General features: G+C 37.5%; 1 protein-coding gene across 1 annotated transcript in view; it reads left to right on the forward strand.

The window, feature by feature from the left end:
- MetRS (methionyl-tRNA synthetase 1) overlaps positions 1–14901 on the forward strand; it is a 298475-nt gene that overhangs the window by 268168 nt on the left and 15406 nt on the right. The window contains exons 16-17 of the mRNA XM_067147600.2: positions 4113–4298; positions 13261–13443. Of these exons, the coding sequence (XP_067003701.2) occupies positions 4113–4298; positions 13261–13443 (369 nt within the window). The remainder of the gene's footprint in view (positions 1–4112; positions 4299–13260; positions 13444–14901) is intronic.

The raw sequence follows: 14901 nt of genomic DNA on the forward strand, positions 1-14901 counted from the left end.
GTAGCTCAGCATCATGCAAGGCTTCCTTGAATATGCAATCGGCATACAGGTTGAACAGGAGCAGTGAAAGTTTGCAGCCTTGGCATACTCCTCTTTTGATACTTATCTCTGAAGGTCTTATTTGTACAATCTTGACTCTGGTTCATTGGTTCCAGTAAAGATTTTTTATGATGTAGATTTTTTTTAATGCCTAACCACTTCTGCTGGTGAATCTCAATCATTTTTCTTGCGTGACTCTGTCGAATGCCTTCTTGTAGTTGGTGAAACATGCAAATATATCTTTGTGTTGTTCTTGGCATCTTGAATGAGAACATTGACGCTGAACAAGGCCCCTCAGGTACCAGAGCCATTTCTGTACCCCGTTTGGTTGTCGTTCGTGTCCATTCCGCACTTTGATCTTACGGGTGCATGTATAATACACAGAAATGTCTTCAGCATGAGGCTCATTAGTCATTTAAGATGCATATAATCATTGCATTTTCTTGGGTATGATGTCTTTGGTATGGAAATGAATGTTGATTATAGCCAGTCACATGGGATTTCTCCTGTACTGTATATTGTGTTAAAAGAGCTTGGTGATCTGATCAATGTTGTCTTCTGTTATCAGTTATAAAACTGAACAGGCCCTAGTGCTTTATTACTAGGAGTTAAAGCCAGAGCATACAGCGGTTCGGCCTTCAATATTTCTGCACCATCAGCAGTTTGAATTTCATACTCTTGCCTCTATCACCCCCCCAAACTGTTGATTTGTGAATGTCTCCCAAGTGTGTGCGATTTTGTGCTTGTCCAGAATAGGTCTGTTGGCCTTGTCAAGAAGTGTGGCTGATGTTGCTTTTTTGTATAACCCTGTTATTTCCTTGACCTTCTTGTGCAGTTTGAAGTTGTCATGTTTTCACTCATCTCGGTCAGTTCTTTGCACATTTCTGCCATCCATTTTTCTTTAGCTACTTTGATTTTTCTTCTGATATGTCATTGTATCTACCGATAATCCTATACATTGCCGTTCTTACTGGCAGCATGTGAATAGACTTAGTTGCTTTTTCTTTCATTCAAAGAAACAGTTTTTCGGAAAATATGTTCTAATATGTCATTGGTGTTTTTCAGAAGCTGGGTCTTTTCTACTCTTATGGAAGTTGCCCTTCATTGACCTTCGTTCTGTCTACGATTGTTTGGACCAGTCGGTAGGATGCAGGATAGCAATGGCACTGCGAGTGATTCAGTTGCTTCTTGAAGCAGCTGTGTTCACTTCGCTAGGCTTCAAGTAGTGTTGTTAAGTTTGTTTCTCTCATCGTTTTATCCATTCATTGTTTTTAATTTGTGGCTGAAGAGGACCTAAATATTGGCCAAAACATTTACCAAATTATTTTTATCATGATATCTTAAGCATTTTTTAATACTGTATATTGAATTTTATTGAGTAAGGTGGATGTTTTTAACTTTTCCCTTTTAAAGGAATTTTGTGCATTATAATGGTGCATAGTCTATAAAAGAACAGCAACTGTCTTTTTTTTGTCACATAGGACACTGTTGTCTTGTTGGGTTTGAATCCAAACATGCTACAGCCAATCTGACGAGATTTGTCATTTAGAAATTTATCTAGAGAAATGAATTTTATTTTATGGGTCCGTATTGAACTTTGATTAAACCAAATTAAAATAAGCAAGTTAAATCCACCTTTCCAGTGCAAATTAAATAAACACATAATGGGACTAGTTTCGACATATTTAAAGGTCATCTTTAGCCATATCGCGTGTAGAACAACATATTTGAAACACAGTTGTTTTAAAGATGGTCATTAAACAACGACATTAATGCATATATGCCCAATTCCATACCTCATCAAGATTGTGAATTTCGACTTGTATCTATGTTCTTGAATACTACGAAGAATACTGAAAGACTTCTTCTCATATATTCCCACAGCTAAGTGAACAAAAGTGTTTTAAGGAAATTCTAAAAACATTTTTTTCATAGTGTCAAACTTCTATGTTTTAAGACCATCTTTAAAACAACTATGTTTCAAATACGTTGTTCTACATGCGATATGACTGAAGATGACCTTTAAATAGGTCAAAACTAGTCCCGTTTATTTAATTTGTATTGAAAAAGTGGATTTAACTCACTTATTTTAATTTGGTTTAATTAGAAATTTAGGAAGGTTTTTTTTTAACCAACGTATGTCAACCTTTGCTTCAATAAATATTCAGAAGTGGAATGCTACTGTAATAATTTTCAGTGGTAACATTCCTGTGTGAATTCTTTATTGGGTCAGTTAGCTTTTTACATTGTCATCAGTTTGTTGGAACAAGTATAAGGATCTTCGGCTTGTTTGCCATAGTAGAGTTCCAAATTGAACATGTTAAATGTGCTGGTGTCACACAGGGCATAGAATTTCAGCCCATACGAAGCTGGTTTTTGTGGCATATACTGCATAAATCCACAACAGGCCCTTCAACTGGACACTTCGAAGTTGCTCTGTCCCATAGAAACTTCGAAATACTTCTTCCAGCGGTTGTCATTAGTCATTAGCTTTGTTATTAGTCAGTAATGTTCCCCGATCATCATGGATATATTTGGTGGCAACAATATCCCTGGATTATCTTTCGCACTGAGCAGTGACTTTGTAGATCCGCTGCACACTCTCTGGTATCTCCAAGCCATCATAGAGGCCTTGCTGCGCTTCACTTTACTTTTAGCTATAGCTAGGATTCTCTTGGCCTGTTTTTTAATGACCTTATATTCTACGTTTAGGTCTTGTCCGTACTGGTTGTCTTTCTCATTCCACCATACTTTAAACACAGTCTTTTTTCTCTTCAGTGCCTCCTGGACGTTATATTTCCACCGCCAGGTTTCCTTGTCTATTTTCAGTCTGCTATTAGAAACTCCCAAGGTGATACCTTGCCCTGCTGGTACAGTACTTCTGGAATCTCTTCCACATTTGATCTGGCATGTCATCCTGCATGTCCTGGTTCATATAAGTTCCAATATCATCATTGAGTGATGTCTCTTTGTTTCGCAGCTTAAACCAATTAATCTTCGTAGTTGATCTGACTCTGTTGTTTCGGACACTATAGCAAGAGTTCTCCGATCAAAAGCCTATGTTGAGATGTCAGAGGCTCTCCTAGGATGACCTTTCAGTCGAGAAATTGTCTCGGCACATCACACTTAGAAAATGTAGTCAATTTGCATAAATATGACTCTCTTCCACTCGGTCATGTACCATTGATGAGGTCTTCCCCTTGTATGTGATAAGATGCTCTTCCTTCTTCTCAAAGTAAGTGTTGACTTATAGATTGTATGCTGAGGCAAACTGTCGGATCTCTTCACTCTGGTCATTCCACTTTCCATAACCAAAGCCTCCATGACGTTCGGAATAATCTTCGTCACTCGCCAATGTGACCATTAAGGTCACCCAATGCAATTTTGTCCTCGTCATGTGACATATGCTGGTGGCGCTGGTGGACACTGTCTTCATTACTGTTCCCACGCTGATCTGTACAACACACCACTGATGCTTAACAGAGTAAGCAAAGATTAGTAATGTGCCCCCAGCCAGGCTGAGTGGCTCGGACGTTTGAGGTACTGGCCTTCTGACCCCAACTTGGCAGGTTCTATCCTGGCTAAGTCCAGTGGTATTTGAAGGTGCTCAAATACGTCAGCCTCATGTCGGTAGATTTACTGGCACGTAAAAGATCTCCTCCGGGACTAAATTCCGGCACCTTGCCATCTCTGAAAGCCGTAAAAGTAGTTAGTGGGTTGCAAAGCAATTATTATTATTATTATTATTATCATCATCATCATCATCATCATCATCATCATCATTATTATTATTATTATTATTATTATTATTATTATTATTATTATTATTATTCAACTGAATAATTGAAAAGTACAGTCCAAACCCCACCTGCATGTTCAGTCGAGGATTAAGGGCAGTGTTTGGTATCATTCACATTTTATTTTGTATATATTCTCAGGTAATTCACCTGTAAATAAATTTAGATTAAAAACCTGAAGAATCATGAAGAATATTTTAATTATCTGCTAATGTCATAATATAAATTTGTTTTTATTTTTGAGAAATTTATATTGCTTTAATACTTTGATTTCAGCCATCCCCATTGTTTGAAAAGATAGACAACGCCCGTGTAGAAGAACTGAAGCAACAATTCTCAGGTCGTCAGAAGTCGTCTTCTCCAGATCCCAAACCTCTGAAGAAAACAGTTACTAAATCACCTCCATCTAAACCCGCCAATGGAGATGCTGTAGCACATTTAGAAGCAAATATAAAGAAGCAGGTGAATGAAACATTGACACCAAGAGTTAACATTTTCCTTGTTCCTAGTCTGGTTTGTATAGCCTTGCCAAAACTTTAAAGAACAATATTTAATTTTCTCTCATTTTACATCCACAGTTAGAATAATTCTTCATTTTCATGTTCAAAGTAAACTTCTAATATTGTGTTTTTTAGCAACTATATTTTAAAATTTTAATTTAAACCTAATTTGTGCTTTTTATGAAGAATGTGGGACATATAAAGGTCACGTTCATCATTCACGGTTGTCTAAAGAAAAATTAAGACTGCAAAGAGTATTGATGAATGTCGGACGGATCACAAACTTTTGATCTGTCATCTCAGACAGATGTACCAACTACCTAAGAAAGCCCCGATGCAAGTTTTCTGCTTTCTGTCAGAAATATCCACTTCATCAGACTTCCAAAATGCGATCATGAACCGATTGGCAATCAATCCAGTATGCACGCAAGATGTTGAACAAACACCTGGACCAAACAACATCCCTCTAAAACTAATTCAAGGTGGAGGCTTACCCTTAAAGCAAGACTCTTCATCCTCATCCTCTCAATTTGGGAAACCTAGAAAGTACCTGGTGATGTCAAAAATGCCAACATCATCAATATTTTCAAGAAAAGTGATCATAGTATATGTGACAACTATCATGGCATTTCCCTGTTGTAGGTAAAATTCTTGCAAGAATCGTGCTTAGCCGCCAGCAAGTCATCTCTGAGGGGACACTCTACCACAGTCTCAGTGTGGTTTCTGAGCCTCCAAAGGTACTGCGGACATGATCTTCTGTGTGAGGCAACTGCTAGAAAAATGTAGAGAACTATTTTGTGTTTTATGATCTGGAAAAGGTCTTTGATAGTGTTGCTAGACTCTCTGCATGTGCGGTGCTGAGATGCTTTGGCTGTCCTGAGCTTTTTGTGGGCCTGGTGCAAGCACTTCATGATGGTATGACTGGACATCAAAACATCAAAACACCTTCTGTGAACCATTCCCAATCACACATGGATTGAAGCAGGACTGCGTACTTGCCCTAACTCTGTTTGCCTTGTACCTGGTTGCCGTGCTTTATGAGACAACAGACAACCCTGGAATGGAGATTAGATATCGCTTTGATGGCGGCCTCTTCAACTTGGCCAGGTTTCACTCGCGATGACATATCAGTATTACTAAGGTAACTGAAATGCAGTATGCTGATGATACCACATCACCTGCTCTTACACCAGAGTAACTGCAACAGTCAGTCAACTGCTTCAAGTGTAACCTTTATTACAGCGGTTACACTAAACAAAACATTAAACACAGTAAAGGAAGGTAAGTGCCATTATGCAGTACCAAAAAAACTTCACACACAGTTGAACATCAGCTGGAACTACGTGGATCTCCGCCGACAACAACATGCGTAAATATCAGTAGGGCCAACTAGTGGAAAATAAACCAGGAAGGTGGAAGGAGCTAGGACCTACCGAGGACATAGACATGGCTTAGATTGTAGATTCTGAAATAATCAACCATGATCCTTAAATTTGAAAAATATTATTTACAAAAGGATTTTACAAATACATTCCGAACAAAATCCGCCAACTTGCAACTTACAAACTATATGCTCTGTGATACTCATAACTTAGAGGTTCTTTGATAATACCTTCCTACAAGTCCAAAATTTCAAACCAACTATACATCTAGTTACAAATCCAGTTGTACAGTGCAATTTACAGTGAAGTAAATGTACTTTCCAAAACTCTAGCGTACATCAAGTGATACTGAACTACCAGAGGCAAACCGCAAGGTAAATGTATTAAACTACAATCTACATATTTAGCGAAACAAGAAATGGGAATGCCTCGAAAACAAACAGGCAAGCCCAGCTGAAAAGCTAAGGCATCATAAATAATTAATTTGGCAAATCTAGTTTAGGCTAGGGCAGACTCCTATATGAAATAGCAACCGAACATTATGAAAATTTTAGCCGGAAAGGAATTCAACAGTGCTTACCCAAAGGTGGCCCATCCCCGGTAGCGAGGCGTCGCACACGACGTAAAACTTCAGACAGACCAACACAGACTAAGGCAGACCAGGCCAAGACAAGACGACGAAATGCTGCCTCGCACTCTATATAAGGGTAAACCCTGGCCTTGGAGTAGCCAATCAGCATGCATGAGTCCACCTATCCCCACCTAGGTTCACCAGTCACAATTCCTACTACAGTCGCGAACTTTAAATAAGTTTCTCGAATACGCACGTTCGTGAATCTTGCATTTCCAGAATAGTTAGAAAATGCCTTCTAGAACACACAACCAACCAAAGGCAACACACCCTGTTCAAAAATTCATGTAACAATTTTCTAGATACTTCCAGTAAGTACAGAACTGAAATCTACTATTTACAAATATTACACTGTACAGTTTAGGTCGTTACAAATAAAACATATTACCACACTTTACAAATAAAGTCTTCAATAAACATTTTCCACTTCCACTACATTGTTTCACCCTTGACATCAAGGATGCATATGACTGCTTTGGCCTTGCCATCAACACCAAAAAATCCAAAGTACTTGCCCAGCCTGTACCAGTCACTAACGACCCTGAACATTACCATCTCACAAACACCAAACTGGAACAACTAGACCACTTCACATACCTTATTTTGTTGAAGACCTGAACTTCAGAACAAGATGTGGAAACCAGGCTTCATTCTGCCCATGTCGCCTATGGCTGATTATCCCACAGATTCTTCAGGAATAAAGACCTTACCATTCACACAAAACTAATGGTGCAACAGGCTGTAGTCATCTCAACACTTCTGTACGGCTGTGAAATATGGACCTTGTACCACTGTGACTTATAAAAGCTGAAGCATTTTCACCAGCAAAAACTGCGCTCCGTCATAAATATCAAGAGGGAGAACTGTTTCTAATGCTGAAGTTCTCGAGAAAGCATATGTCAAGGGTGGAGAAGCATTGATCATTAGCCATCGCATTAGATGGGCAGGACACCTGCGCCGTATGAATGATTCAAGACTACTGCGCCATATCCTCTATGGTGAACTTGCCTCCAGTTCGAGACCACAGGGTACTTCCTTGAGACGCTTCAAAGACCAACTGAACAAACCTTAAAGATGACAGAAGTAAACCTACAAACCGAGAAAAGCACCTCTCAAGGACCGGTGGCAGACTTATCTGCATCTCAGTTCAACATTTTGAACAAGAACACCACAGACATTAAGAAATGAAGCAACAGGAATGAAAACTTTGACAATCCCAGTCAAGATCTCCCCCATCCCTAAGATGCATGGTGTGTGACATATATTCTGCTCAAGAATTAGCCTGTAAAGTCGCCGGAAGTTTAAACACAAACTACTGTGAATATGAAGTGAGAGCCAGAAAGATTGTATGTTCAAAAACGAGTAACTGCTGACAATAAATAGTAAAATTGCAGGATATATATGTATTGCTTTTAGCTGGATCAAATGTAGAGAAACATTTGAGTTTGAGATCAATAGTAGAATCTAGGGAGAATGATGCCTCAAGCTTTAAAATGATTCTTAGTTAAGCATCTCCCTTGACCTACCAATTGTTTGTGTTGGTGATTGACAAGAGTGAGCTCAAGTGACTGATAAGTTCTAGGAGTAAGCTTGAGCTTTGATGCTACGAGAGGGGGTACCCAAAAAAAAAAAAAAAAAAAAAGTTTTATTTTTAAAAAACTATATATTGTCAATTTTTTTACAAAACTACCTTATCCTCTTCAAAATACTCTCCATTATAACTAATACATTTGTCCCACTGGTGTTTCCACAGTTCGAAACATTTTTTGTAGTCATCTTTAGAAATGGCTGACAGCTCCTCCCTCATTTTTTTCTTGACCTCTTCAATGTTTCCAAATCGGTGTCCTTTCATGCCCGTGGAAAAAAGAAAAAGTCGCACGGAGCCAGGTCAACCATGGGGCAGGGGAACCATGCCATTTTTAGCCAAAAACTGTCTAACACAAATGGCTGTGTGTGCAAGTGCGTTGTCGTGATGGACGAACCAATCTCCTCTCTGCCGCAAATAGGGTCTCTTTTTTTTTTTTTACGAACACTGTTGCACATTCTTCTTAAATTTTTCCAATAAAAGGTTTGCATGATTTTCACTTAAACTTGCCGTCATAAAAAATGAAACAAGAACAAAACAGACAAAAACAATCACTGCAGATGAACAGAACAAGCCAGTTGCACTATACACGCCTAGCGGCAGAAATGCCTACTACACAAGCTTTGCCCACAGGAATGTTATTCCAGTTATTTTTGGGGTCCCCCTCATATTCCAGGTTGCAAATTGGGCTTTTTCATCACAGTTTGACTTCAAAACTTTTTTAGTGACATATTATCCTTACTTCCAATCTGCTGCCTCACCTTAATTGAGCATTTTGTGGTTGGTCCCACACACATGAAATCGTGTACATTTGAGAGTTAACCCTCCCTACAGCGCTGATGGGCTACCAGTGGAGTGAGAGCTCAGAGTGGAAACGTCTGCCTTGGCAAAGCACCAAGATGAGATGAGAATGTCCGATGTTTGCTTTGTGTCTTAAGATATAAATCCTCCGGTTTGCAGGTGTCACCCTTCCAGAACAAAGGAACTAAACAACCAATCACATCCAGAAATCAATCAGAGCAACCTTCGCATTTTCTTAGATGAGGCTGGAACATTCTCACACCCTCTGATATAGACCAGAACACCAGCAACAAGGGTTCTTTCTGGTGTCATTTCCACACTCTGATACTGACTGTAACTGGTGTTGGCTAATTACACAAACAAAAATACTGTAAAATAAAGAAATTTGGAAATATGTAAATTAATCTTAGACTCAACAAAATGCATCGCAACACAAAATATTATCAAACAGGTTAGAAAACATGACAACTACGGAACGGATGTGGAAGTAGCATGGAACTCTGAGAGGTAATGGAATGTAGCCTTTTGCGATGGAAGAAAATGGAGAGGGTAATTGCCCTTGGATTACAACATCTATTTAGAAGGAAACAAATCAGAAACTCCAAAATTGAAAACCTTTAGACACATAGTTACAAAAAAGGAAATGGTGTTCTTTGACATACCTGCACCTTTACATCACGCACGAACAGCTAATTTAACTTATGTGCCTTGGCACCAAAACTGAAACGGTGAAAACCTAATCCAACGATACGTGTCGATTAAAGTAAGGGAGGGCTAATTCCATAATACTCAAACAAATATTGAAATGAAATTAAACACAGGGGTACAGAAAATTGCGTCATTATCTAAAACACTTCGGATAATGGGCATAGATTTCTAGTACGCATGAAAGGAAACCAGTAATACCGGGAGGCAAACCTGAGGTGAGGGATAATTATAACTTAATTCAAAGATTAAAAAAAGATTATTTATTGCCTCCAAATAAAATGAGAATGAACCTAACTGAGAGGCTAGGCCATTTGGCATAGAATTAGCAGCAAAGGAGAGATTCAAAGGTGAATTCCTGTGTAAGGAAAGAAGGTAAATTTTCACATTTAAATTAAGTTAAAACCGAAATAAAGGAAGAAACAGTGCTTACCCTGAGACTGGGTTTTCCACGCGGGGACCACAGCACGAGAACAACCGCTCGCTAAGATGGTCAGATAATCAAAGACACGGCGCTACATCGCTCCCACCAAAGAAGTGAGTCAAATATAGAAACAGGAAATGGTGCATCCACCAATTTAGACCAATCAAATGCAAGATTTACCTTCGCCAATTACAATCTTCGTTATTCTGACCAATAGGAGGTCTCTTCTTTCTTTCTGACACATAGATAAAGAAAAGTTGTGGAAAGGTCCAGGCTTAGGAAATCGTAAACAATTCTTGCCGAACTACTGGATATTCAGACAGTTGAAATCAACAGATAAATTTTGTACAGGATTGAATGAATTTTTGTAATACAAACAAAAGTGAGAGCATTCTTTTAAATAGTCAAACAAAATGTTCTTGAGTCCAAATATCTGATTCGGCCGAATGAACAGAGTAAAATTTTACACAATATCAAAATAAATTTTCTTAATAAAATCATATAAGGTATTTCCAAATAAATTTCCACTGCAGTCTTCCTGAGGTTGCACTGACTAGAACACACTAAACAAAGGTCCTTTCTGGCATCAGTGAGTTGTGAGAATTAAATAGCCAGGCTGCCCACAAGGTGTTCTCCATTTTACTGTATAGTAACTACTTAAAGCCAGCTGCTCATGCCTTTCTAGTTATTTTATAAGTTTCATTTTACTTTCAATAATAATGCAGTTTATAAATGTCACAGTTACAAAAAATTTTACAATTGATTGATAGCTATCATCAGCTGTTTAACATCTGTAATGAAACACAGATAGCATACAGCATATTGTAACTTAAAATTGGAAATAAAGTACTTCAGGATTTTGATTTATTACTGTCCATTGCTAAAATACTGTTCATCAACACAACAGTGTATTGTAAGTGTTCCAGCAACACTGGGTTACAGTATTAGGAATTGTGTGTATTTTGTGCACGTTAAAAAGGACCAATTGCGATTAGAGTTTTCACGGATTGTTGTTTCAAGATTTGAATTCAAACATGACTACTCCACCCTTCATTTTACATTATCGCCAATATTACACACACTAAAAATACTGCACACTGTTATACCCTCTACAGACTTGCTATGGAAATAATAGTTATCCAGCGCAGAAAATGTATTCTGTGGTAGGACAACTGAGTCTCTTTACGAGTTTTATTGCATGCTGCAATCCACACAGTTTTACAATTTTAAATATTACTAAGACAGTTTTTCTTGAAAATGAAATGCGTCAATTAACCCATTTGACTCATTTGACGTGACGTTCACGCGATCGTTGGCTAGGCCTTCAACTCAAATTACGAGACATTCACGCGCCATGCCGAGCCGTGTGTACTAGCTTATATTTGGCCACTTTTATGAATAGAACAGAAATATGGCTTGTTTATAGCTTTCCTTCTAAGAACTTATACCATAATTTATTGCCCATTTGTAGCCATTGAAAGCACAAACATTTCATCAGGTGTCAGTCTCCTAGCCATGGCTCCATGCATAGTAAAGGCCATTGACAGCAGTGCTATTGCTGAGTTAATTGAAAGTGTTTTAGACAGTGATTCGGGGACAGTGATGGCGATTATAATAATACTGAAGAAGAGATTTTAAGTGAAATTGGCAGCTCATCTGATATGAATGACTGTGAAATCATACCTAAAGCCCCAGGTGCAAAAGCAAAACATAGTGACTGGGTGTGGGTTGAAATAATAAATAAGGAAGTTCAACCTATTCAATACAAATAAATATGAAATGTTGTATTACATTCCTATTTAATTACAAGCGGAAGCGGTATCGGTTTCGACCCTAATCTGGGTCCTCATCAGCCGAATAAAATGCAAAAAAACAATGCATAGGTAATTAAGAAATTAAAGAGTGAGTCTTTCACAAAAACAGTTGAAGAGGCAAAATATGTTAATTGGGATTGGCACTGTGCAATTTTAAATCGTAAAATCTAGAAGAAGTAGAAAGTCAGTCACTTATAAGAAGTAAGGCACGATCTTCTGAATAATAGTACAACACATGCAAATTTCAGCACTGTCTCATAATGTTTACACGAAGAGGTGGAAAGTTAAATGAGCCAGCGAATGAGGCGCGATGTCACAATATAATTAATGAATATGAAGTCCCAAAATTGTTTAGAAGTCGAAGACGAGTCGCTTGATTGAAGCTTCGACTTCTAAACAATTTTGGGACTTCATATTCATTAATTATATTGTGACATCGCGCCTCATTCGCTGGCTCATTTAACTTCTCACCTCTTCTTGTAAACAATATGAGACAGTGCTGAAATTTGCGTGTGTTGTGCTATTATTCAGAAGATCGCGCCTTACTTCTTATAAGTGACTGACTTTCTACTTCTTCTAGATTTTACAATTTAAAATTGCACAGTGCCAATCCGAATTAACATATTTTGCCTCTTCAACTGTTTTTGTGAAAGACTCACTTTTTAATTTCTTATTTACCTATACATTGTTTTTTGCATTTTATTCGGCTGATGATGACCCAGATTAGGATCGAAACCGGTACCACTTCTGCTTTTAATTAAATAGGAATGTAATACTACATTTCATATTTATTTGTATTGAATAGGTTGAACTACCTTATTTATTATTTCAATTTCATTGTGATACATTTCAATACGGAACATTATGAAATTTTTATCTTTAAATGGGTGTGGGTTAGTAATTGTTTTACAGGCTTACCTAGGCTGTCAAGAGAACTGAGAAACAAATATTTAGATAATTCTATATCAGAGTTGTCTATTTATGCAGTTTATGGATCCGTTGTTTTCCCACATTGTGTGGGAAACAAATATTTTGGAACAATATTGGACCCATATGGAAAAAGACGGTGACAAAGTCGTTTGGCGCTAATGAGGATGAAATCAAGGCATACTTTGCCCTCTGCATTCTGATATCCAAGGTTTGTAAGCCTCACATCCAATTGTATTTGAGCAAAGATAAATGTATTGAGACCCCAAAAAGTGTGAAGTGCCTCTACATATACCCAAAAGTTTAGAGATTTACCACACACAATCTTCATTCTGACATCATTATTGGTTGAATAAAATTACTTTGAATGTGTCACTGACAGCTGTGCATGAAAATTCTGGCTATTGTTCCATTAATGGCATTTATTTCATAGCAGTTCTGAGCGGATGGTTTACTCGCATTGAGGGTGATTTAAATCTTATTTCTAAGCTAGCACACATGACCATTAAACCTGAAGTGATTGGCTCAAGCGGGGATTTTTCTTTCATAATTTTATGGGGAATATTTGTGTGTGTCCATTATGTGAATAAGTACAGTATTTTCTTCCTGTAAAACTTTATTAAAGTATGTATTTATATATAGTGTTTCATTTTAGGGAGAACTTTTATGTAACCTGAAAACAAGCGGTGCAGATAAGAGTGAATGGCAACCCTATGAGGATGCTCTGCGTGAATTACAGCGCCAGCTGTTGGCTGCCCAGGAAGTTAATAATAAGACTTTTCCAGGACCAGCAGATCCAGCTGAGATAGCACAATTGGAAGCAGCAGTTGCTAAGCAAGTGAGTACATTTACTGCTTCTGTGCTACAGATATCTTGCAAATTTACAGTGATGAAATATGGACAAAATGACATGCATCGGCACATTGGAATGGGATTCTTTTCAGAAACATGTTAATCTGAGACTATTTCGCATCATTTTAAAAAAAACACTACACTTTGAATAAAAAGCTAGTAAATTTGAAAGCCAACAATTCAGTATCCTTTTCAAAAAGCTTTCACACTCCCCAACACGAGCAACAAGTCAACCACTAATTTCATTCACCAGTTATAAATCTCACAAATTTAGATTTGAACAAGATCGATTTAGAGATCCTTAACAAGGGACCAAAACATAACTGGGTCAATTTTCCTAGCAAAAGCAACATAATCAACATTATAGTGGAATCAGAATTGGCCATCAGCAAATTACCGTATGAGAAACAAGATGAAATTAGATATGAAATAAAGAAAAAACTGCAAAATTCGTTCACAGAAAAACATGCAGATAAACCCAGCATCCCAACTAAATCCATCGTAGAATTGAAATAAAAAATAATGACATAATAGTTACAAAGGCAGATAAGGGAAATACCATGATCCTAATGAATAAGAATGATTACGTCATTAAAAAAGAACTTTTGTTTTCCGATAAGAGTTTCACTGTCATAACTTATGATCCCACCAATAAAATTCAAAAGAGCCTTAAAGGAATTTTAAATATTGTAACCCTTTTCAATGAACAACAAATTTCCAAACATACTTTAATGAATCCCAAACTCCCCACTGCTAGATCTTTACCAAAGATTCATAAGACCACTGTTCCAATCAGGCTGATCATTAATTTCAAAAGTAGCTCTACTTACAATGTTTCTTGTTTTGTACAAAAATTCTTAGCCAAATATTATACATTTTCCAGCAGAACCTCTGTCAAAAATTCTGTAGAATTCAATAACATCACAAAAAAACTTAAATCCAAATCACACTATGCACTCTTTCAATATTACAAATATGTACACTAACTTCCCATAGCTGAAACCATTAACCTAGTTAAAGATAACTTAAGGAAACATAACCTCTTAAGTAAACTTGAAATAGAAGGATTTGTACATATTCTGAAGTTTGTTCTCAATAATAATTATTTTACGTTTAATAACATAATTTATCTGCAGAAAGGACTCCTCACGGGATCCCCTATTTCTGGAATTTTGGCAGAAATGTACACGGACAATCTGGAAAAGTCCAAGATACTCAACAATTCACTAGACTGTATATTTCATTGGTCATACTCTTCGTATAGTATTATGCGCTGGCCTTCTGACCCCAACACAGCAGGTTCGATCCTGGCTCAGTTCGGTGGTATTTGAAGTTGCTCAAATACGTCAGCCTCGTGTCGGTAGATTTACTGGCATATTGAAGAACTCTTGTGGAACTAAATTCCAGCATCTCGGTGTCGCCAAAAACTGTAAAAGTAGTTAGT

The sequence above is a fragment of the Anabrus simplex genome, chromosome 5, assembly GCF_040414725.1.
Source record: "Anabrus simplex isolate iqAnaSimp1 chromosome 5, ASM4041472v1, whole genome shotgun sequence".
NCBI lineage: Eukaryota > Metazoa > Arthropoda > Insecta > Orthoptera > Tettigoniidae > Anabrus > Anabrus simplex.